The sequence below is a fragment of the Citrus clementina genome, unplaced genomic scaffold (assembly GCF_000493195.1).
Source record: "Citrus clementina cultivar Clemenules unplaced genomic scaffold, Citrus_clementina_v1.0 scaffold_3, whole genome shotgun sequence".
Classification (NCBI taxonomy): domain Eukaryota; kingdom Viridiplantae; phylum Streptophyta; class Magnoliopsida; order Sapindales; family Rutaceae; genus Citrus; species Citrus x clementina.
Window position 1 is genome coordinate 4,419,001 of NW_006262339.1, and position 23,863 is coordinate 4,442,863.

Here is a 23,863-nt window from a genome sequence, read left to right on the forward strand (position 1 = left end):
TTGGGTTAAAACGACAGCATTTAATTAGCTGCTGACAATGGTAGCTATATAATTTAATTTGTCGAGCTAAATTTAACATCGATTGTATCATATATAGCGTGATAGTAGGTATACTTTCAAATTCATATTTTAAGATGTACCGACGATATCCGCACTAAAACAATTACTGTATACATATGGAGGATGCGTGAGAGGCAAATAAGGGTGAGAAAATAATGTGAAAGAATGGGTAGCTGCCGAAGGATTTCCAAATCGAATGAAACATTTGTTGTTGTTGCTGTTAGGCACGAGACCAGGAAGAATGTTTATCAGCTTGAGGAAACCAATTTTGGGTCACTTCTATTCCGTAAATTATTACATTTCTCCTCTCATCTCATGTATAAGAAAATTTGAGAGCCGGCCCCATGCATGAAGCCAAAAGGGAAACTCCCTTCGTCTCATTATTAGGGTAATAATTTGCAGCACTTAAACAGTTGCTTCCATGGCTAGCTATACGTGTCTTGAGGAGATGCACTAATCAAGTTTAAAGAGAAGAAATAAAATAGAAATACTAGTAAGGTAAGTAAAAGAAAAAGAAAAAAAAAAGAAGGTAATATTGATGTAAGTAGTGTGTATTGTAAGTGTATTTGTAGCGGTCATAAGATGAGTTAATTAATAATTAACCATTTTATTGTTTGGAATTGTCAAAATTAGATATATCTACACACAATTTTATGGCTCAATTAGCATATCACTTGTGAATGGTTAATTAATTTGTGTCGAATCAACCTCCATATGCATGTATGTTCTTTGAGCTTCGCATGCATCAAGTTGTTGTGATAGATAATGATTTGTAGTTGTAATATTTTATCAACCGACGGTTCCACGCAATGTTGGAAAATAGTTTATGCGACGTGGATGTATTTGAGAAAATTGAGATAAGGTTGAATGTTGGAATATATAGCATTATAATAAAGAGGAAAAGATCGATACATATCCATTCATAGCCCACAATATAATGATTTATAAATGCAATTCTTTTGATGAAGTTTGGTATGTTAGATATCCAAGGTGCTCACACATGGGCCATTATAAATCGGACGCTTAAACCCTATCCATCTCTTTGATCCAATCGTGAATTTGTCTCTTTCATTCGGCTTAGATTTCTTTGTCCAACACCTGGACATAGTCTAACTAGAACACCATTAAATAATATTAGATTATATAACTTTCAGTAATTTTTTAGGTGAGTTGGTTAAATATTTTCTCATCTTACTTTTGAAGTTTCAGGTTTTTAGTAGCACTAAGTGCACAAAAAGTAGTATACTATTACTAGATGATAAAAAAATTTCATTATAAAAACAAAAAAATTTCACTACGAGACAATTTTTTCCTCGTATACATTTTGTGGCTTTTTTTTTGGTATTTTTTTTTCTATACAAATATTGTTAGTCTTGAAGTTGAGGGTTAGAGCTTTACGTGGACATGAGAGTTTATTTATTTGTTATTTATCATTACATATTCTTAGGTTGAACTATATTTTTGGGTTGGACTTCATCTTTGATATATTGAGATAGGTCCTGACAGATATTAAGATAAGATAAGATTGGACTTGAGGTCTCAAGAGACATATGTTTATAAAATTTTGATCGTGATGGACATATCAACATAGAATTATGATCCTAATAAACATATCAACTGCAATTATCGGTATTTATACTCTCTAATGTAACATTGAAAAATGATTTTATCAACTTAATTGACTTTAGCAAGTGTTTATCAGTATTTATACTCTCTAACATAACGTTAACAAAAAGAAAATTATGAACTCAATTAACCTTAGCAAAACCCTAATAAGGTTATGCATGTCGCTTTACTCATGTGTAATGGATATTTTAAAATATAAGAGTGGACGTCGAAAATATGAACGGATGAGTAAGTTACATAGAAAAGATACTTGCGAATAAATTATGCTGAAATATTTTATGGACAAATACAAGTTAAGGTCCAAATCGATTCAAAAGATCCCATTTAGAATTGTTTGATTAATACATGTGTTAAATCCACTGTAGAATTTGAAATCTGAGCTCCGATCACAGGATTTTCTTACCCCACTCATTACCTAATATTATCATAATAATGGCAAACTTCAAATTATTGTCTTGAACCGTGAAGCATGCACAAACAATGGGCTTATTGCCGAATTGCGATGAATTTTTTTGGGTAAAGATGTTTCCACCCCACTCTTTATATAATTACATCCCAGTTTGAAATACATCCAATTCAATTTTAAATTCTTCTTAGGGTGCGTTTGATATTGAGGTTATACAGCTGTAATTTAAAAACTACAGCACTAAAGTGTTTTAATAAGCACTAACTGCTATAACTTAAAAGATATGTTGATATAATTTTTTACTTGTATAATGAAAAATCTATTATATTTTTAATAATTTTGTCAAAATTATTATTTAAAATTCATATTTACTACATATTATTAATTTTTATTTTATAATTATAGTTTTTTTTTTCATAGCAACTATAACTTAAAAATTACAGGCTTACAGTACCTCAATCACATATAGGACCTCAATTTACATTTCCCATATTAATTTCATACAAATTGTGTGTTCCAATTTGGAAAAAGAAGCAGTGCAAGGGAAGTCTCCAAGGTAAGCTTTATAAAAACTTTGATTAATTTGGTAGCTCCGGTTCTAACTATTCATAATATGGTGATGGATATGTGAAGAAAGAGATCAACACAAAAAATTATTTGTAATTAATCAAATGGATGGGCTCAATCTGAGTTAAACATTTGAAACTAAATCCTTCAAAATTATTCTTCTGTATGGTCCACAACACATTGAGAGACACGTTAGCAAGAGCAATTACCCAGATTCCAATTTTCTTTAGGTTTTAATTTCCAATTGTCCTCATTGATTTTATGGATTAAGGGTGCATTTCGGATTTAGGTTAGGTAACTGTAGTTTAAAAGTTACAGCAGTAAAATATTTGGTAAACATTAGTTGTTGTAGTTTGGAAATTATGTTGATATGATTTTTAACTTGTATAATAGAAAATCTATAATATCTTTAATAATTTCATCAAAATTATTATTTGAAATTTATATTTACTATATATTACTAACTTTTGTTTCATAATTATAGTTTTTTTTCCATAGCAGCTGTAACTTAAAAACTAGAACACCTCAATCTCAAATGCACCCTAAATAGTTGTCATCAATGCACACCATCTCACTATTTTAGTGAACAAACTTTCCTAGACTTGAAATTCGGATAAGAATGATATAGTAATATTTTGAGGTTAAAGTTGTAATTGAAAAAACTAAATAAATAAATAAATGAGAAGTTATTACACAAAACTAGAGTGAAATTATCATCACTTTTTTTTTTCGTTTATGTATAGAGGAAAAGTCATTGGAATCCAAAAGATATAATAGGAACTATGTAACTTTATGAACAGAAAAAGCAATTCAAAAATAATTCGAATGTATTTATTTAGGGAAATTATTCACCTTCCACCTGTTTTTTCACCGTTTTTCAAAAATACATAATTTTTTTTTTTGCAGCGCTCCACCTGAAGTTAACTTTTTTTCATTAGTCCACTCTTGTTATAACATCGTTAGAACTTTGCTGACATCATAAGGGTAAAATTGTCATTTCACAATGACACAGTGGTGGACAAGTGCAAAACAATATAATTTCAAATGGAGTTCAGCAAAAAAATATATATTAAGAATTGTGTATTTTTTAAATAATACGAAAAAAATGTGGTCGGTGGATAATTTATCTTTTACATTTAAGGGTAAAAAAGTCATTTATACAATATTCCGTTAATTTTCTTAACGGTCTCCAAACGGAAGTGGACGAGTGAAAAGAATTGTAACTTCAGGTGGATTCTAGCAAAAAATAAACAAAAATTTGTGTATTTTTGAAAAAGTTAGAAAAAAATGGGTGGACGGTAGATAATTTTCCATTTATTTATTTGACTAAGGAAAACTAATTGAGATCCAAAGCTTAAATGAAAACCGGACAAATAGTTTTATGATGGTTGAAGGTAGTTGGGGTTAGCCCTTGCAAAATTTCATTTAGTCCATAATTTTTTTAAAAAGTTGGATTATTGTCATCTCCCTAATTTCCTCGTGAAACCCTTGTTTCAGTTATATTAATTTTATGTTCAAAAATATCTTCTTCTTTTTTTAATTTTCAAATACACTTCTAATTTTTTGTTTAACTTTTTTATTATTAAAACTCAAAGTAGTATTATGCTATTTTTTATTTCTTTTACAATCTTATTATTATTCTACACATAAATTAAAATTTATTTTGGGTGATGAACTTTTTAACATTAATCATTGGCTTAAATTATAGATATTTTAAATTATAATTTGAAATAATCTTTAAGTACAAAATATTTAATCAATAAGCAATATGAAAGGAATAATAGATTTTTTTCTAGATTCGTACAATTTATTTTAATTAGGTGGGAAGTAACAAGAAGAAAATTAAAAAGAAAAAAAGGATTGTTCACGAATGTATATAATTTGTTGAAAAAAAGATCTATGTGTTTAATTCTTGGTTGTCCTTAACTAGAATTTTATTTGAAGTGGGGTTTTATAAGGATAATTAAGGGGTGTGAATGGCTTCACTCTTTTTAGAATATTTCTTATAATATCTAATAATATAAAATAAATTTTGTATGGATAACAATTTTTTGTAGTATTTAATGAAATAAACTATATTTATATTTTTTTTAACTATATTTATATTGGACTCTAAAAGTTTCCTTTTATTGAAAGATCATTTTAATTTAGTATGAGTTAAAGTTTCTAATTTTGCTATGCGAGCAACTTCATTCACTAAATCATTATTCTATTAGATTCATATTTTCCTATATCTTTCATTAAGACGAATTAGGGTTTTACATTATTTGAAAGTTAAAATACTTAGAGAGGGTAAAAGCTCATTTAGTCCTTGTATTTTAAGATTAATGTCCATTTAGTTCCTGTATTTTTAAAAATATCTCGAAACATCCCTGCCGTTAAAGTATTGATACCCCTACCATCAAAGTATTGATACCCCTACCGTTACTTTTCATTTCTTTTAATTTACTTTTACAATATTACCCTTTTATAATAAATTTTTTGGACATTAATAAAAAGAAAATAATTAAATTACTAATTTAACCCTAAAAAATAAAAAAAATTATATTAATTTTTTTGAAAGCACCATTTGCACACTTGGTAGTTTGCATATAATTTTTGACAATTAAAAATTAATATAATTTTTTTAGGATTAAATTGGTAATTTAATTTATTTTTATTAATGTCCAAACAAATAAATTATTATTAAAGTGTAATATTGTAAAAATATTCCAAAAGAAATAGAAAGTAACGGTAAGGGTATCAATACTTTAATGAAATGATGTTTCGAGGCTTTTTTAAAAATATAGGGACTGAATAGATACTAATCTTAAAATATAGGGACTAAATGAACTTTTATCCCACTTAGAGATAAAGAAAAGATGATTCAATGGAAATGGGAGTAAGGGTTAGTCTAAATGTTTAATAATACTATAACGTTTAAAAAAGCTACTATTAGTTGTACTATAAAAATAATCAGTTATGAAAAGAATCAATTAAATATATGATAAAATTTATTTTTAAAAATATTGTGTTGTGAGTTTTAAAAGTACTTTAAAGCAGTCACATGTGTTTAATTAATCTTATTATTAAGTTGCTGTAATTGATATAATGTTGAATAAAATTTATTTAACTCACTTATAAACGAGTGTACATAATATTTTTTATTCTGTATATATAATAATTAAAAATCAAAATGAATATTGTTATTTTATTATTTTTATTTTTATTTTTATCTCAATATAATTGGTAATAATATAATCTCTTTAAATTTAATAATTTTATTTCTTAATTGTATAAGAATAATTTTGGATGAAATTGTATTAAGTATAAAATTGATTCTCTAAATCAAATTTTGAAAAAATACTGTAAAATGGGATGATTTAACAAAATAATTTTTTTAAAAAATTTATCAAATACCAAATTAAATTTTAACTTGTTAAAAGTACTTTTGAAACTCTCAAAAACAATCTCAAACCAACCGGGTCATACAACTGGGACGGGTTCAGTTCCGGTTTTAGATCAAACTCCACCGGTCCGTTATCATCACGTCGTACACACGTGCCTCCCTGGTATACGCTCGGGCACATCACGTGACTCACGACACGTGTGCATTCGCTAGTGTCAGTTACGAAAGTATGATACCACTCCCTGATAACTCTGCCATTCTACTACGAAGCTGACAAAAAACGACAGGGAGCAGGTTGGAAGGGCGCATGTGGGACCCACCGGCACCAAAAGAAAAGAAAATAAAAAACGGATAGCGCACTGGTCCACACGTCCGAACAAAATGCCACTATATCTCCACTTAATTACTGTTTTTGCCTTACTCGATTAGAGGGGCCATTATTTGTGTCTTTTTATTTGTCTTTGGATGAAAAAAAAGGGTAAAAGTTTGTTTAGTCCCTATATTTTAAAGTTAGTGCTCGTTTAGTCTCTATATTTTTAAAAATACCTTAAATTATCCCTACTATTAAATTATTGACACTTTTACCATTATCTTTTGTTCATTTTAACTTATTTTTATAATATTGCCCTATTATAATAATTTTTTTAGACATTATTAAAAAGAAAAAAATAACCCTATTATAATAATTTTTTTAGATATTATTAAAAAGAAAAAAATAAATTACCAATTTAACACCAAAAAATAAAATAAAATAAAATAATATATATTAATTTTTGTGGAACATACTCTTGAGTTAAAATATTAATTTTTCTAAAAAAATTGATAATGTAATTTTTTACGATATTAATTTTTTAGACATACGTGAGCTTCCACAAAAATTAATATATACCTTTTTTGTTTTTATTTTATTTTTGAGTTTAATTTGATAATTTAATTTTTTATTAGTATCCAAAAAAGAAACATTATTGTAAAAATGTAATATTGTAAAAGCAAGTTAAAAAAAAAAATAATGGCATAAGTGTCAATATTTAGTAGCAGGGACATTTTGAGGTGTTTTTAAAAATACAGGGACTAAATAGACACTAACCTCATAATATATGGACTAAACAAGCTTTTACCCAAAAAAAAATGTTACTTTAGTCATAAATCAAACTAAAGTAGATTAGAAATCTTACTTTAATTTGTCCATAATTTGAGGTATGAACTTTGAACACGCCTCTTGGTGTGTAAGACAAAAATACTCTAAATGTTAATAAGTAATATTATTGGTTTTATAATTACTCTTCATTACTATTTTTACCAAAACAAATAAAAGAATTGGATTATAATTCAATTTAAACTAATTTAAATTTCAGTAACCCCATATTCTATTGCATATATATTTTGAGGAGATATCATGAAGTCAAGCAAGTTTACTTTAAAAGGTAAGATTAAAATTAAATATAAATAAAAAAATATAATTTTTATGTCATTTAATGATTCTTTATTGAAAATCATGACTATTTTTGTTTTAAATTAATAAAAATATAAAATTGTTCCCCTTTTAAATAATTCGAATAATTGTTGGCATTGGTCCCAAATTCTGAAGTTAAATTAAAGAGTTTGGGTTCGAGCATCAATGGCTCTTTTTTCTTGTCTTCTCCTCATTAATTAGTGCGTAAAGTTAGTAGCTAAGTTCTCTCTCATTAGTTTGTGGATAGAACGAGCTACTATTCTTCCAAGTATCTAAGAAATTTGTGAGTAATTTGTAAGAGTTAAATTTTTTAATATATATTTTAGAAGAGAGTTTTCATCTCTCTTAGTAGTTTGTGGGTGGAGCTAATTTCTCTCTTATAGTTCCCATTGAATTGTAATTATAACTATATCAGTTATATTATGAGTCAATATTGATAAAAATAACTATTGCATAACCACACCTATGATTTATTCTTATAAATTATAAAGTTCAAGGAAATAGATTTCATAGTAATTTGGATGCAACCATAACTGTAATTGTTGAGAATAAGTTAGGATAAACATCATCTCAATGTTAGTAATAAAAAAAATCAAATTTAAAAATTTAAACACATTTTAAATGCTGTACTTAAAGGAGTGGCAAAAACGAAAATCAAGGCACAATTAGAGGGCAACATTTGAGTATTCGGAAAATGGAAGTCGGGGTCGCTAACAAATCATTCAGTAGATCTCAACGCAGAGTCCAGCTATCCTAACGTAGCTTGGACTCGTGGAGACTTTTCACTTTACTGGCTCCCTTCTCTTAACTGTTCTATCCTCAGTCAAATAAAATAAAATAATTTAATTTAATAAAAAAGAAGAAAGAAAAAGCGACCAAAGAAATAAAAAACAAAGACAGAGGCAGGCAAAGCAGAAACCATTTCTGATCGTGGAAAGGAAAAGCGAAGAAGCTTCGCGTATGAGATTCACTCCATTTCCTCAGGCTCAGCTTTTCGCTTTCCCTAACGGTACTTTCTCTCTCTCTCTCGCTGTTTCTGCTTCATTATTTTTTTTTAATTTTAATTTTGTAACTCAAGTCCAATTTAATGGTAATTACATCATTTTTTTATTTTTATTAAATCAAGTTTTGTTTTGATATTCGAGTTTTGTGTTGCGAATTTGAAATTCGCAAATGAAATGGCAGATGCCGTGATTTTTCAGTGATTTTTTTTTCAATACACACTATATCACTTTGCTTTGCTTTCATTTTCAGTTTGAATTTGTGATCCGCATTGCATTGTGTGAATAGACTTAAAATATATATCTATTTGGATAATGCAATGCAGTGTACTGTATGAACTGTTACTTTTGAACTATTTTTGTTATCCTAGTAATGCACTGTTGAATGATTTATGTATATTTAGTGAAGGTGCAAATGTTCACAAGCTTACTAGGGCTGGAATCCAACTGCTACTATTTCCAATTGAAGATATGTCAGACATTAAGTTTAGTTTTTCCTTTTGGCCTTCCAAGGATTAAGTTCTAGAAAAATACATTGAAGTGAAACACAATTCCTTGTAGCATTGGCAGAGAAAGTAAACATGTTTCATTCGTAGTTATTTGTATTACATGAACTTAAGATGATAGTGACAATGCTTCAATTCTAGTACGATTTGAACATAATAATCTCTAATTTGTAATCCTTCTTTGGGAGTTAAAAAGTCGTAGACCATTGTTTTATTTCATGTGTTTGCTATGTGTATACCAGTCAAGTTCATCATAACGGAAAGTGTCCAAATGAGAATTTTAATCATGTTTTGATGTCAGATTTTAGCTTGCTAGATGATAATTATTCATCTGTTTTCTTGTTTGGTCTTTAATTTCCCAGTCATGATTTTCTTCTCAGTTTTTATTTGCTTTGTGGCAGGACAGATTTGTTTGCATCTTGGCTTTAGGATGGACAGGATCAAGAAAAATCATGTCTATGAACAACTGGGGCTACTTGAATCCTAAAAGCTGATTTAACTTGATGTTATATTCTTGACGTATGATTATAAATCATAGCTGAAACTGAGGTCGATTTATGTTTATGCTTGTGTTGTGTGACTGAAACTCTGAAATTCAGTCACTGCATGTGGTTATGCATCCTTTTCTAATGCGCAGTTACCTTTGGTGGCGCATTTTGTTGGGGTATCTTTATGTATCTACCCTTTCTTTTAGTTCAGGGCAGTACCTTGGCAGGGCCATTCAGTCTGGAAACTGGTTGCATGATCTTGGTTCAGATTTAAAGGATGATTTTAAGAGTACTACTTTGAATTTTGTTGAAACATCAATTTTACCGTCCCAATTGAATGATTCGGTATCTTGTGGAGATTTGGAAGGTGTTGGATCATTGAATACTACATGCTTGTTAAATTCAAACTTGTATCTGAATTATGATCTTTACATTTATGGTACTGGAAACCTGGAGATACTCCCCAAAATTTCAATAGTGTGCCCAGTAGAAGGATGTAAGATTACTTTTAATATGTCCGGCAACATTAATATGGGTCAATATGCAGCCATCGTTGCCGGTTCAGTTGTTGTCTCTGCGGCTAATTTAACTATGGACCTCAATTCCTCTATAAATACAACATCCTTAGGTGGATTGCCACCTTCTCCAACCAGCGGTACTCCAGTAGGATATGATGGAGCAGGTGGAGGGCATGGAGGCCGAGGCGCTTCATGTCACAAAAATAACAAGACGAGTTTTTGGGGTGGTGACGTTTATGCCTGGTCAACTTTGTCTGAACCATGGAGTTATGGGAGTAAGGGTGGAGGCACATCTGCTGAATATCGGTATGGAGGGAATGGTGGGGGACGTATTAAGCTTCTAGTGAAGGACATGCTGTATTTGAATGGATCAGTAACTGCTGAAGGTGGGGATGGCGGACTCAAGGGAGGAGGTGGGTCTGGTGGAAGCATCTATGTTCTTGCTGTAAAGTTGTGAGTACATGAGTCTATGTTCTGACAAAGACATTTGATAATAATGTTTACTAATTAAGCACTTGAAAAAAAATTCAAATGCTGGCTAGCAGTATACACATTACTGATGTACACACTCGTAAATCCTGTTTCTCTATTTTACTGTTTTCTTATTGATAAGATGTCCCACTCTGCTGTATACCATTTTGGTCCTTGTTTATAGTAAGACTAAACTTGGGGATGAGATGATCTTTGTTTGTGTCCATAGAACCAAATATCTCGACTCTCAATGATTGTGAATGAGCATACTTTGTTTCAAGATTTTACATTTTAATGTTTTCTATTCTTTAACAATTCACTGAACTTGAATGTTGAAATACTTTCATAACTCTTATACCATCACTTTGGACCAATTGATGGTAGACACTGGATACTTACCAAAACATAAATTAGTAAATTATGCTTCATCTTTCGAAATTTTTTCTCAAGTATTTGCTGCTTGTTTTAATTGCTCAGGAAGGGATATGGATTTATAAGTGCAGCAGGTGGCCGAGGCTGGGGTGGGGGTGGAGGTGGAAGGGTATCTCTGGACTGTTACAGCATACAAGAAGATATAAAAGTTACTGTGCATGGTTCGTTCTGATCACACTTGTATCTGGTTGTAGAAGCAAAGATTAGACAACTGCTAAATATATCTTTCTTATGTAAGAGTCTTAAATTTCTTATAGATCCGGAGGTCCACATATTAAATGTCACTATCCATAGGACTTGATTTATTTATTAACAAAAATCTCAGACAAATATCTGTTAGTTGCATAATTTGGGTAGTGTTAAAATAGAGAGAAACAGAGATTGTCAGTTTGGTCTTAAAGCAATATCCTGTAGAAGGAAAAGGACAATAAAGATCTGAAAAGCATCATAGAATGGAAATAAGTGAAGGTGCCAGAATAGTGTTAATGGTCGAAGATGTCAATAACATAGTTAGCACACACACACTAAAAAAAAAAAAACAGAGCTAGTTGAATAATGTTTGTTTTTTATACTATATATTCCAACTATTTGAGGTTTTCTCCTTGAAACCATTGCAAATCAATATCGGTTCAGATTTTAATCTTTGACAATCTTGACATAATTGTTGACTGATGATTAAGTTTCAGATGTGTAAATTACTGACTTCTTAATATTTGATGCAGTGAGATTCCATATCTTCCTTCATTCCTTCATAAGCTTGTATCTTCAAATGTTTTTTCTTCACTTAAACATTGGGTTCCTAGTTTGCGTGCATTCAGTATTTTCTTTTGTCTTCATAAAAACCATTTTCATGTGAATCTTCCCAGGGAAATGTTTTTATTCGAAATGAATGCTTTTACATTGTTGTATGGTTTACTTGTACTGGTGGAAATTTTTAGACTTTTGTGCTAGGCTTCATTATGTGCTTTTTCTGTGGCAGGTGGTTTTAGTATTGGCTGTCCCGAGAATGCTGGAGCAGCTGGTACAAACTTTAATGCATATTTACGGAGTTTAAGGGTTAGCAATGATAATGTCACGACGGAAACAGAGACTCCTTTGCTTGATTTTCCTACTAGACCTATATGGTCCAATGTTTTTGTGGAGAACAATGCAAAAGTTTTGGTTCCATTACGTTGGACCAGAGTTCAGGTTATTTATCTTTTGTGTTCTTCAAAACTCGTATACTTTCATAAATTTATGAAATTTCTTCTTCCCTTTATATCACATTAAAGGTTACAGTAGAACAATGTCAGAGATCTATATGTAGTGTCTACTGCTGCAATTTCTTTATTTTATGGAATGTGACTGAATGACCATGCATTCGTACTCCTTTATAGTTCATCTTGATTATTGCTCATGTATTATGGCTAACTTTTCTACCAGGAAAAAAAAGGGTAAAATGGCTATTGTTTGTAATTTTCCTTTGGTTGTTGTTTAAACAATGTTGGACCATAAATATTGGTTGAGTTCCTGTGTCTTCATTGTAAACATTAATCTGAGAAATAGAGCACGGTAACTAAATAGTTGATTACATATTGCATGTATTAGGGCTAGGGGATAATGAGTTTATGATACAGCATTGCAAAGAGGAGAGTTTTTAGGGGTTGCAACTATTTAGGGTGCACGGGAAAATGGTGGGGTTTGAGGAGGTAAAAGTGCAGAGATAGAGAGTGAACATAATGCATTGGAGAAGCTGTCAAAGAAGAAAGAGGTATGGAGGAGAGTATAAGAAAGCCAATGATTCCTTCAAAAAAATTGCAACTCTGATAGTCCATGTATCAATCAATCAAATACGATGAAATCAGAGGATATAGAATAGAGTACTGGTTCAATGCTCTAAGATTAAAGTCTCCAAGCTTTTATCAGTGACCTACAATGAAATGCTGAATACACGTTTTTGTTGTCTGGAAACCAAATTTGGAGATTTTCCTTTTACTTCTACATCTGTGAGATGGGGGCCTCAACTAAGGACAAGCTTATAGAACTTTATTCAAGGCTTTAGAAACCGTAAACTGCTTGTCATTTGTGATTTTGAGAGCATAATTTAATGAAGATGAAGGTAATAATTGCAATAATTACGAGGGGTTAAGTCAGCAGAGCTCATGAGATACCTTCAGAATTTGGTGGAGACCTTTCAACTCTTTTTTCTGCTTGGTGTGGCATTTTGTGGAAATGAGAATTTTATGTTTATAGGAGCCCATTTTTCATTTGAAGATACTGGAAGACTTGCTCTTCTTTAGAGTTGGTTTTTGATTATGTTTTTTTTTTTTTCCTTCTATCATGTTCTGTCGTGTGAGTTTTCTTAATTAGGTTTCTAGCTCTCTCTCAGAGTGTCATCTTATAATTTTCCTTATTCAATATTCAAGCTTTTCAAATCTGTCTCTTTGATTATTTCCTTGTTGAAACATACTTTTTGATATATAAATATATATGGTCCCCTTTGATTCTGAAGGTGAGAGGCCAAATAAGTCTATATCGCGGAGGCAGCATTATCTTTGGATTATCTGAATACCCAGTCTCAGAATTTGAACTTGTTGCTGAAGAACTTTTGATGAGTGACTCTGTCATAAAGGTATGTTAATCTTTGTGACTGTTAGTACAAATTTATTTAATGGCTTTATGCATTTCAAACAGATCCGGACAGAAGTGAACGAGAAACAGATTCCCTATATGTGACTCAATGGTTGAGATGTGAGACTTCCTGAGTTGGGTTTTATCGGATGTAGGTTGAGATGCTTTTATCTAAGTTGGTTCTATATTCTATGTTTTAAAGAAATTACTGAATGGAGGTTTCCTTGGAAAGATAAAAAAATGTTATTTAATCAGCCTCTGATATTGCCAAGATTTTTCTGATTTTATTTCTTTCAACAATGTGCCTTTTGGGATATAGAATATGTTTAAGTTCCTATTTTATGCTCTCTGGTACCGACAGTTTTTTTTTGCGCTTTTTTTCTTTTTGAGATACATGCAGTTCATATCTTGTAGAATAGTTGCACATATTTGGAATGTGTTTAGCAGTACTTTGGAAGAATCTTGTGAACCTTTCTTACCCTTGGGACTCATCTTATAAATTTTTAATTTCTATATGCCTATTATCGATCTACACCCTAACACCCCCTACGATCGATAAACCTTTTGGATCTTATTAATCAAAGAGATACGAATTTGCACTATAGTTAGCTTAGCACCAATCAAGAATCCCCAGGGAATCCCAAGAATTCTTGTTATACTCATGTATCATTGTTTTGTGTTTAGAGAATGTTGTTTGATGCTCTCTTATGCTATTGATGTTGATGCAGTACTCAAAAGTTTGCCATCCAAAGCTCATGCACTAAGAATCTAGTATCATTAATAAACGACTCATTGTGTTGCAACTTTGAACATTGAAGTTGTCAGGGCTCATTATACTTGTATATTGCAATGGTGAACAAGAAGGCGTGAACTTGTAAAACCTTTGTGATTTGTTTGTAGCTTTTTAGCTTGATTGGCGCATTTTGTTCCTTTTTTTTAAAAAAAAAAAAATCTAATATAGGATTTTTTTTATTGCAATCCTTGAAGTTCCATTGCAAGTTGTACATCTTATTTCTAAACTGATGATGTAATATGATCCTTTTTGAAAATGAAGGTTTTTGGGGCCTTTAGAGTTGCCATCAAAATGTTACTCATGTGGAACTCCAAAATTTTAATTGATGGTGGTGGAAATACCATTGTCACCACCTCTGTACTTGAAGTCAGGAATCTAGTTGTTCTCACGGTATGTTGTGGTTTAAAACCTTATTCTTCAATTTGAGTTTTGTTCCTTGTCTTTAAATACCTATTTAATATGCAGGTGATTGAAATTCTGACACTTGTTATGATGTATTGTCTTTACAGGAGAATTCTGTTATAAGTTCAAATGCAAACTTGGGTTTATATGGTCAAGGACTGCTGCAGTTGACTGGTCAGGGTGATGCAATCAAAGGCCAACGACTTTCATTGTCTCTTTTTTATAACATAACTGTAAGCCATTATTCTTGCTTGTTATCAAAGATTTGTTGCCATTAAGGCCTTGGCCTAGTTTGAGTTCTCTCACAGTGGACTCAACGCAAAAATCCCCTCCCACAAATGTGGGTATATTAGTGGGAGTAAATATATCTCCTTAGGTATGGGGTAGAGGGCCTTCCTCTTATTGGTGTAGATTTCCACGCTATGCTTGATAGACCTACTATATGCGTATGAAATTCATATTCCTAGAAGACCCCAGATTGTAAATATTTGTAGATTGTAACAAATTGAAAAAAAGATTTTTTAAAAGTTTGCCAGGGCTGCAGTTTTGTTAGACATGTCTGAGATTGGTGAGAAAGTGCTTTATGTCATTTATTTCTACATACGTTTATTACTAATAGTAATGTTGCAATAGTTGCCTCTGCCCTTCCCATGAGCTTGTTTCTCTAACTGTTCAAAGGGAAGTAATGTTGCCATAGTTGCCTATGCCCTTTCTAATTATGAGTTTCTCTGTTTCCTGTGAACAAAAAGAAGAAAAAGGAGAAGAAAGGTTTTTTTTTTTACCGGTTGTTGCTGGTAATGCTGTCCCATTCATATAGAATTATTACGTTTCTGAGTCCTGCTTGGGGGTAACTGTTACGCTACTCCTTGCACAAACAGGTTGGGACAGGTTCTCTACTGCAAGCTCCATTGGATGATGATGCTAGTAGAAATGTGTAAGTACGGAATTTTTGTTTAGTTTGTGGGTTTTACAGTTTTTTTGGGTCATTTTGACAGAGTGCATTGGCATAAACTCCAATTCCTTTTTTTTTCTCTCTTTTTTTAGGGTTACAGAATCACTCTGTAAGAGACAGACATGCCCAATAGATCTGATAAATCCTCCAGATGATTGCCATGTTAATTACACACTGTCCTTTTCACTTCAAGTAAGTTTCGCTTATACTCAGCAGCATCTGTTATAGACATGGGCATGTTCATTTTTATGACAAATTTTGGGGGGATGTTTCAACGTGTTTACTTTTGACCTGTAAGAAATGTCATAATCAGAAAGCGTATTAGTTGGAAAACTATATTCTGATGTTAATCTTCTTCCTGTCATGCATATATGAAGTACTAAGGCATTGAAAGTGATTGAAATTTTTGTCCAAATGGCAAACTATGCAGTTGATGAGAAAAGACTGTTTTTTCATTGCAACACCTAGTGGAGAAATTCAGAGTTACAATAAGACTTATTATCTTGTGCAATGTATCTATTTTAACAATTGGTTTTGTGTGGTGTTCCATAGATCTGCCGTGTTGAGGACATTGTTGTAAGTGGCCTTATCAAGGGAAGCATTGTTCACATCCAGAGGGCAAGAACTATCATTGTAGATACTTATGGCATGATTATTGCATCAGAATTGGGTAAGAGGGAATATTCCTAGCATCAATATCTTCAGGATATTCTATTCTTCAACTTTTTATTTTTTATGCTTCTAACTATAAGGAGAAGATATTTTCAGGTTGCAGTGAAGGTATGGGAAAGGGTATTTATTCCCATGGAGCAGGTAGTGGAGCCGGCCATGGGGGAAGAGGGGGATCGGGATTTTTCAATGGGAGGTTAATTAATGGTGGTCATAAATATGGGAATGCAGATCTTCCCTGCGAGTTGGGAAGTGGTGCTGAGGGCCCCAATGAGTCGTACGCACCTGCGATTGGAGGTGGAATGATCGGTATGTATTTGATATTTCTACGAATGATAAGTTTCAGAGAATACTTTCTTTTTCTGCTTCTGTTATGTGAAATTTCTAAATTCTAGTACTTCTGAAATCGCAATAATTGTGGTCGCAAATTGGCGATCATATGGTATGCTTTTCATGCAGCGAGTCCCTGGCATTATATGTGGATCATATTACTGATTTATTTTTCCCTTTTACTAGTTATGGGCTCCATTCAGTGGCCACTTTTCAGGCTTGATATCTATGGATCTGTTAAAGCGGATGGTGAAAGTGTTGGTAAAAAAACAATAAATGGTAACAGTTCTCTGATTGGAGGACTTGGAGGAGGTTCTGGTGGGACAATCCTTCTTTTCCTGCAAGAGCTTACTCTAGAGGATAACTCATCTGTATCTGTTGTTGGGGGCAGTGGTGGTCCTCCTGGCGGTGGTGGGGGTGGAGGTGGGAGAGTTCATTTTCATTGGTCTAAGATTGATAGTGGGGTTGAATATGTTCCAGTTGCAACTATAAGTGGTTCCATTAACAGCAGGTGTGTCTTATTGTTAATGATCTATAACACACTCAGTGTCCTTCATTTCTCCTTGTAAATCCTTTTATTAGGTCTGTAGGTGTGGTCGTCTTTGGTTTTAACCCTTGCATGTTATACATCAGAATAAGAAATCTCAAGTAATATAAATATTGAATTTCTCATTATAGAAAATCTGTTTGATAACATATCACTTCATCTATGCTTTCAACAGTGGAGGTGCTGCAGACAATACTGGTCTTTTTGGGGAAGTGGGCACAGTTACCGGAAAAAAATGCCCAAAGGGTCTCTATGGTACATTCTGCAAGGTATGATTATTTTGGTTTCTGTGTTTCTGTGTTCTTTTTGTATAAGTTTCTGTTTATCTTCTTCGATAAGAAAATTAGTGTTTTTATCTTGTTTCTACTAAAACTCTTGGGCATTAAGGTAAAGTGTCTTGACATAATTACAGTTTTTACAATTTGCATGTACCTACTGAAATCTTCCAAAGATTCTTGAGAATAGCATTGTTTATCTTATGTGGTGCTTCTAAAGCTGTCTCTAAATTTTCTTCCATGACCACTTTTAGAAGGTGTATTCATTGTAGTGGTATGGTGACATATCTACAGATTAAGACATCAATGTTTGGCATATGGGTTCCCTCCCTCCTTCCTCTTTTCTTCTAAGCAAAAGTTATATTGATTAACAAAATAGAGTTGGCTTCTACTGTATTCATGGCTTAAACATACATCATAAAGAAAAGTAATAATTTCTTGATTTTTTTTTTCAATTCATATTTACAGGAATGTCCTATTGGCACTTACAAAGATATGGAAGGTTCTGATGAAAGTCTTTGCACACCTTGCTCTCTTGAACTTCTTCCTAGACGGGCAAACTTCATATATGTACGAGGTAGTTTTTGGTCTATGCTGTTAGAGATGCTAGAGAGTCTCTCTTTCTATCTATAACATTTTCTCTCTTCAATATTTTCATGCTGTTAACTCACATAAAAGGTAATCTTTTTCAGGAGGGGTTAGTCAGCCGTTCTGTCCCTATGAATGCATATCTGAAAAGTACAGGATGCCAAAATGCTACACACCTCTTGAAGAATTGATGTATACTTTTGGAGGACCATGGCCTTTTGTGCTTCTTCTGTCATGCATTTTGGTGCTTCTTGCTCTATTGTTAAGTACTTTGAGAATCAAACTGGTTGGATCAAGTCCTTCTTATAGAGAACATTCAATAGAGCGCCACAGTCGTCACCATTTCCCATATCTTCTTTCCCTATCAGAGGTACAATATTGACAACTATCCCTTTGTTTAATTTATGATGTCTGCTGAGTTCGAAGTTTCGGCATCTCATGCCACTTTTGTGCATTACATTTATTTTAAACTAGGTACGAGGAACACGAGCTGAAGAAACTCAAAGCCATGTCCACAGAATGTACTTTATGGGTCCCAATACTTTTAGAGAACCCTGGCATCTTCCTTACTCGCCACCCAATGCAATTATCGAGATTGTGTAAGAAAATAGTTTAACTTGGAGGAGCCTCATATGATGGTTGCAACTTGATGCTAATGTAATATAGTGATACTTCTGGGCTAACCTTACATCTTGATAAAAATATGGTATCACTCTTATCTTTGAAAACATCACCTTTTTACTCAAACCTGTGGAGCTGGTAAGCCTGGCCAATTTTAAGCAACTTTTCCGCCTGTTGGCAATTATGGTACTGGATTAGTTATTGGCCCATAGTACACTTCTTTGTGAAGATTTCTGAAGCCTATATCATTGGAAGTGCAATATTATGTTAGCATCCACTTATTCTATTTTCCGATTCATGATATTTATTATGATGTGCAATTATATTTGACCTGCAGGTATGAAGATGCTTTTAACAGATTTATTGATGAGATCAACTCTGTTGCTGCATATGATTGGTGGGAGGGGTCAATCCATAGTATACTTACAGTGCTTGCATATCCTTGTGCCTGGTCCTGGAAACAATGGCGCCGCAGAAATAAAATTCATCGTCTTCAGGAATATGTCAAGTCTGAATATGATCATTCATGTCTCCGGTCTTGCAGATCCCGAGCACTATACAAAGGGATGAAGGTATGACGTTTCACCATTATTTTTGTAGAACAATTTTCTCCAAGTATATTTGCAGTGAATTTTAGAGACTTTTACTACCACCGACTCCAATCAGGCTTCTGAGGATAAATCTGACTTCTCATGTTTCTGATTTTAGTGGTCTTACCTTCCTATTTCCTTGACGTCTAGAATTCATTTGTGGAACTCATAATGTAAAAAGTTGGGATAGAGAATAGGGATTTCACTAGCTTGTTCAACTAGGCATCTGGAAGATACACGGCAATGTTAGCCAGCCAAATGCCAGGCTATATTGGGATGTGTCCAACAAGTAGAATAAAATACAGTGGAGTTCAGTTCATTTAATTCCTTTATATGCTACATCCAGTCAGTTCCATTATCTTTTATCAAGATCATGAGTAGTCCATTGTATTTAGGCTATGTTGTACAACCAAATTGAGTTTGATGGCGGATGTATGGAACAGGCATTTTCTTGATGCTTGACATAATCTGCTATGACATGGCAGTTTAGCTTCTGACAATTTATTTGTCACAAATCATTCGTCTTTATGTGGCCAAATATTTTTCAGTAGGTTTGCCTCAGAGTGGCAATGATTATTCTAGCTTTTGTGTTGACAAGATTTTTACCCAGTAGCACACAAGATGGGTTGGAGCAGTCACGTCACTTCCCGAACTTAATGTGCACGTTGTCTCTATTCTTTTCATTCGATACGATACTGAGAAAAATAAAATTTAAGCATATTTAATCATCTGATCATGCTGTGTCCCTTGAATGTTTACGAAGGGAGTCATCCCCCTTATCTGAGAGGTAAACAAACTGGAGCAAGTATATTCTTCAAGGGTATTATGACCTCTTATAAGTGTTAGATGATGTACAGCTTTATCTTTATCTTTTATGATGGCAATTCATGCAGGTTGGAGCTACACCGGACTTGATGGTTGCATACATTGACTTTTTCCTTGGTGGTGATGAGAAGCGTTTGGATATTGTATCAATTATACAGAAGAGGTTTCCCATGTGCATTATATTTGGTGGGAATGGAAGCTATATGTCACCTTATAATCTTCACAATGATGCAATGATGACGAATCTTCTTGGCCAGGTCTCTAAGCAGTCCATTGTATTTCTCAATTTCTTTATTATTGTTGATTTTGATATCTAAGTGGGAGAAAAATATGTCATCTTTTTTCAGCATGTCCCAGCAACTGTTTGGAGTCGTTTGGTGGATGGTCTAAATGCTCAGTTGAGGACTGTGAGGCAAGGTTCTATACGGTCTGCGTTGGTTCCTGTTATTGATTGGATTAATAGTCATGGGAATCCCCAACTTGAGTTTCATGGTGTTAAAATTGAGCTGGGATGGTTTCAACCAACTGCCTCTGGTTACTATCAGCTTGGTATCCTGATAGTGGCAGGTGATTATTCTCTTCAGAATATGCAGCACTCTGATTTGTTGGATAACAGTATTGATTATCCAAGGTAATCATGAATAGTTAGTCAGACATCAATTTGTTTTGTCCAAATAATGATCTTATTCTTACTCAATGATCACTTAGCCAATTCTGTGCTTATGTTTAACACCCAGATTTTACTGACTTGGTTGTTTATTGATCAAATTCTAGGAAAATTGCTGCGTGTTCAGACAAGAGCCGTAAGCAGCAGCAAAGTTGGCTGTATACAAATCAATCATTGTCTCTTAAGAAGATAACTGGAGGAATTAACGGAGGCCTTATAAATCATACGACTGTGAAGTATTTAGAATTTAAAAGGGACTTCCTCTTTCCGGTTTCTCTATTATTGCACAATACTAGACCCGTTGGTCGTCAGGTACATTAATGATCTTGGATTTTTCATGTGAATGGTGGGCAGAGAATACAATGTTATTGTTTATCATCCAACACTTGAAATTCTGTGTTTCAGGATACAATTCAACTTCTGATTACAATCATGCTTTTGGCGGATCTGTCCATTACTCTCCTTACTTTACTGGAGTTCTACTGGATTTCTCTTGGGGCATTCCTTGCTGTCTTACTTGTTCTTCCTCTATCCCTGCTTTCTCCCTTCCCTGCTGGATTAAATGCTTTATTTAGTAAAGAACCTAGAAGATCTTCACTCACTCGTATATACGCATTGTGGAATGCTACATCTTTATCCAATATTGTAAGCTCTACTATTATTGCTTCAGTACTTTTCACTATAACTACGTTTTTCATCCCATGATTGAAATATTTTGATCAGTTTCTCATCTTAACCGGCCTTAAAAAATCATATTTATTCATTTCTGATATTTTATGCGATTATATTTGCCCCTTGCAGGTTGTGGCTTTCATTTCTGGTATTTGTCACTATGGTTTTTGGTTTGCTCGGCCCTCTGAGAAGGCAAATACATGGTTCATAAGAAGGTATCGCTTTCAACTTGTTCCCATTCCTTCACTGTCACAGCAATTATCTAAAACAGATTTTAAAGAGCAATTGAATCTTCGCAGGGAGGGTGATAACTGGTGGCTTCTTCCAACAATACTTGTTATATTCAAATCAATACAAGCACGTTTTGTTGACGGGCACATAGCCAATCTGGAAATTGGAGATTATTCCCTGTTCTGCCCGGATCCAGACGCCTTCTGGGCTCATGAGCCTAGCTCTTGATGCCCTGAAAAGTAACAATGATTTTCTGCTTCTGTAATTATCAAGCTAAACGTGACAGGGAAGAGGCTTTCTGCTCCGTTGGCGCTTTTCCGTGTAAATATGTCCAAAGTTGTACAAAGCATTTGGGTATAGCCTTATAGGTGTGCAGTTTTCCAACTTTGTAAGTACGGTGCTGAAGTACTTGTCGATAGAAAATTATGTGGAGGGTAGAGAGAAGATTTATTAGTTTGTTATTTACAACACAACAATTCTTCAGATTATTCTTTAACAATATCAAAAAAATTTGTAGACGGCCAGTTGTCCCCTCTTACTTGTTTCAAACTCTATTTGGTGTTGAGGGAGTGGCGTAACCAGGATTTTCAGTTCAATTGGGGCCATAAATTGTGAAGAAATTGTTGATTTCATTTAGGGATGGCAATGGGGAGGGGAGGGGAGGGGACCAATCTCCCCATACCCATCCCCGATGTTTTGCATATGTCCCCGTCCCCTCCCCGTCCCCGTCAAAATTGCTTGAGAGAATCCCCATCCCCTCCCCGAATAATAACAGGGGATCCCCGAGGGTCCCCGGTCCCCGAATAATTAATAGTCTAATACATTTTTTATTTTCGATTTTAAATTAATCATATTAAAATAAACTCATACCGCTATTGTAAGCTCGTAACCAACTTTGACAGCACATTAAGGCCTCCAATGTGCTTGGATGAAGTTTGTTATGGTATGAGCTCACAACTCTACCACTAGTGTTAAAAGCTGATTCAGAAGCAACTGTTGTAATTGGAATTGCCAAAATATCTCTAGCAATTCGAGCTAATGTAGGATACCTATTAGCATTTGTCTTCCACCAACTCAAAATATTAAAATCTTCCATCCGAGATATAACTTTCTCATCCAAATATGAATCTAATTCATCTGCAACAACTGCACAATCTCCATTGTTTACATAATCATTAAAACCTGTCATCCATTTGGTTGCTTTCTTATAAGAATCCCCTGTAGATCTAGTAGAAGAACTACTACCAGTATAATCAAAGCAATAAACAGTTGGTGAAAACTTCAATTAATACTCTTCAACTAATTCCCGGCAAAGGGTGACCACTTTCCCAACATACAACTATTTTGATATTTATTATTTTTAACAATATTTATAATTTTGTTATTTATTTATTAGTAATTTTAAAAATAAAAATAAAATTAAAAATTAAAATGGGGAAATGGGTAGGGGATGGGGATTCCACCTCATCCCCGTCCCCTCCCCGAATAAAAAGTTGGGTAAAAAATTTTCCCCGTCCCCTCCCCGAAAAAAAAATTGGGTATAAAATTATCCCCGTACCCTCCCCGAATGGGGAAAATCCCCGAGGGTACTCATCCCCGTGGGGATTTTTGCCATCCCTAATTTCATTGGGCGACAGCATGGAATTTATAAACCTGAGGAGGCGGCGGTGGGGGTCATAATGAGGAAATGGTAAATTTTACCACCCTATAATACAATATACATAAGAACTGAGGGGGTCAACCATAAAAATATTTTAAATTTATCTTAAACAAATAATTAATCTAATTTTGTAAACTTATAATTATTCAATCAATTATATTTGATTGAGTGCATTTTGATTTATTTTTATAAATAATTAAATCGCAGGCCGTTGAGAGCCCGCGGTCTGGCGTCATCCAACGTTTTTCGTTGAGGTCATAAATGGTAACATTGAAAACATCATTCTCAGATTTATACAACCATCCAAAAATGGTGATTAAAGTTTCGGCTAATTCATTATGTTGCAGCAGTCACATAGCCACATGTGGTGATGTATCACCGCCAAGAATCCCCGCCTAATTTTTGTTGTGGGTATAAATGGTCATGTTAGAAATTATTCATTATTGACTTCTTAAAAGATAAAATAAAATATTATTTTTCCGTTCAGTATAGTTCCAAAGGTCGTGAATAGCATT

General features: G+C 33.2%; 1 protein-coding gene across 2 annotated transcripts; it reads left to right on the forward strand.

Moving 5' to 3' along the window:
- Positions 1 to 8,235: 8,235 nt before the first annotated feature.
- LOC18046082 lies at positions 8,236 to 22,226 on the forward strand. 2 transcript variants are annotated; one of them, XM_006440056.2, is made up of 23 exons: positions 8,236 to 8,509; positions 9,409 to 10,466; positions 10,962 to 11,077; positions 11,896 to 12,104; positions 13,408 to 13,527; positions 14,581 to 14,709; positions 14,829 to 14,954; positions 15,600 to 15,655; positions 15,766 to 15,865; positions 16,226 to 16,343; positions 16,442 to 16,651; positions 16,859 to 17,183; positions 17,395 to 17,488; positions 17,963 to 18,071; positions 18,187 to 18,452; positions 18,557 to 18,681; positions 19,041 to 19,275; positions 20,187 to 20,375; positions 20,466 to 20,749; positions 20,893 to 21,097; positions 21,191 to 21,430; positions 21,587 to 21,672; positions 21,757 to 22,226. In XM_006440056.2, exons 2-23 carry the CDS (start codon positions 9,622 to 9,624, stop codon positions 21,914 to 21,916), a joined length of 4,347 nt encoding a protein of 1,448 aa, XP_006440119.1. In that variant the 5' UTR covers positions 8,236 to 8,509; positions 9,409 to 9,621; the 3' UTR covers positions 21,917 to 22,226. The 2 variants fall into 2 exon arrangements, with proteins under 2 accessions (XP_006440119.1, XP_024045191.1); XM_024189423.1 differs by having other exon boundaries at positions 9,414 to 10,466.
- The last annotated feature ends 1,637 nt before the right edge of the window (positions 22,227 to 23,863 follow it).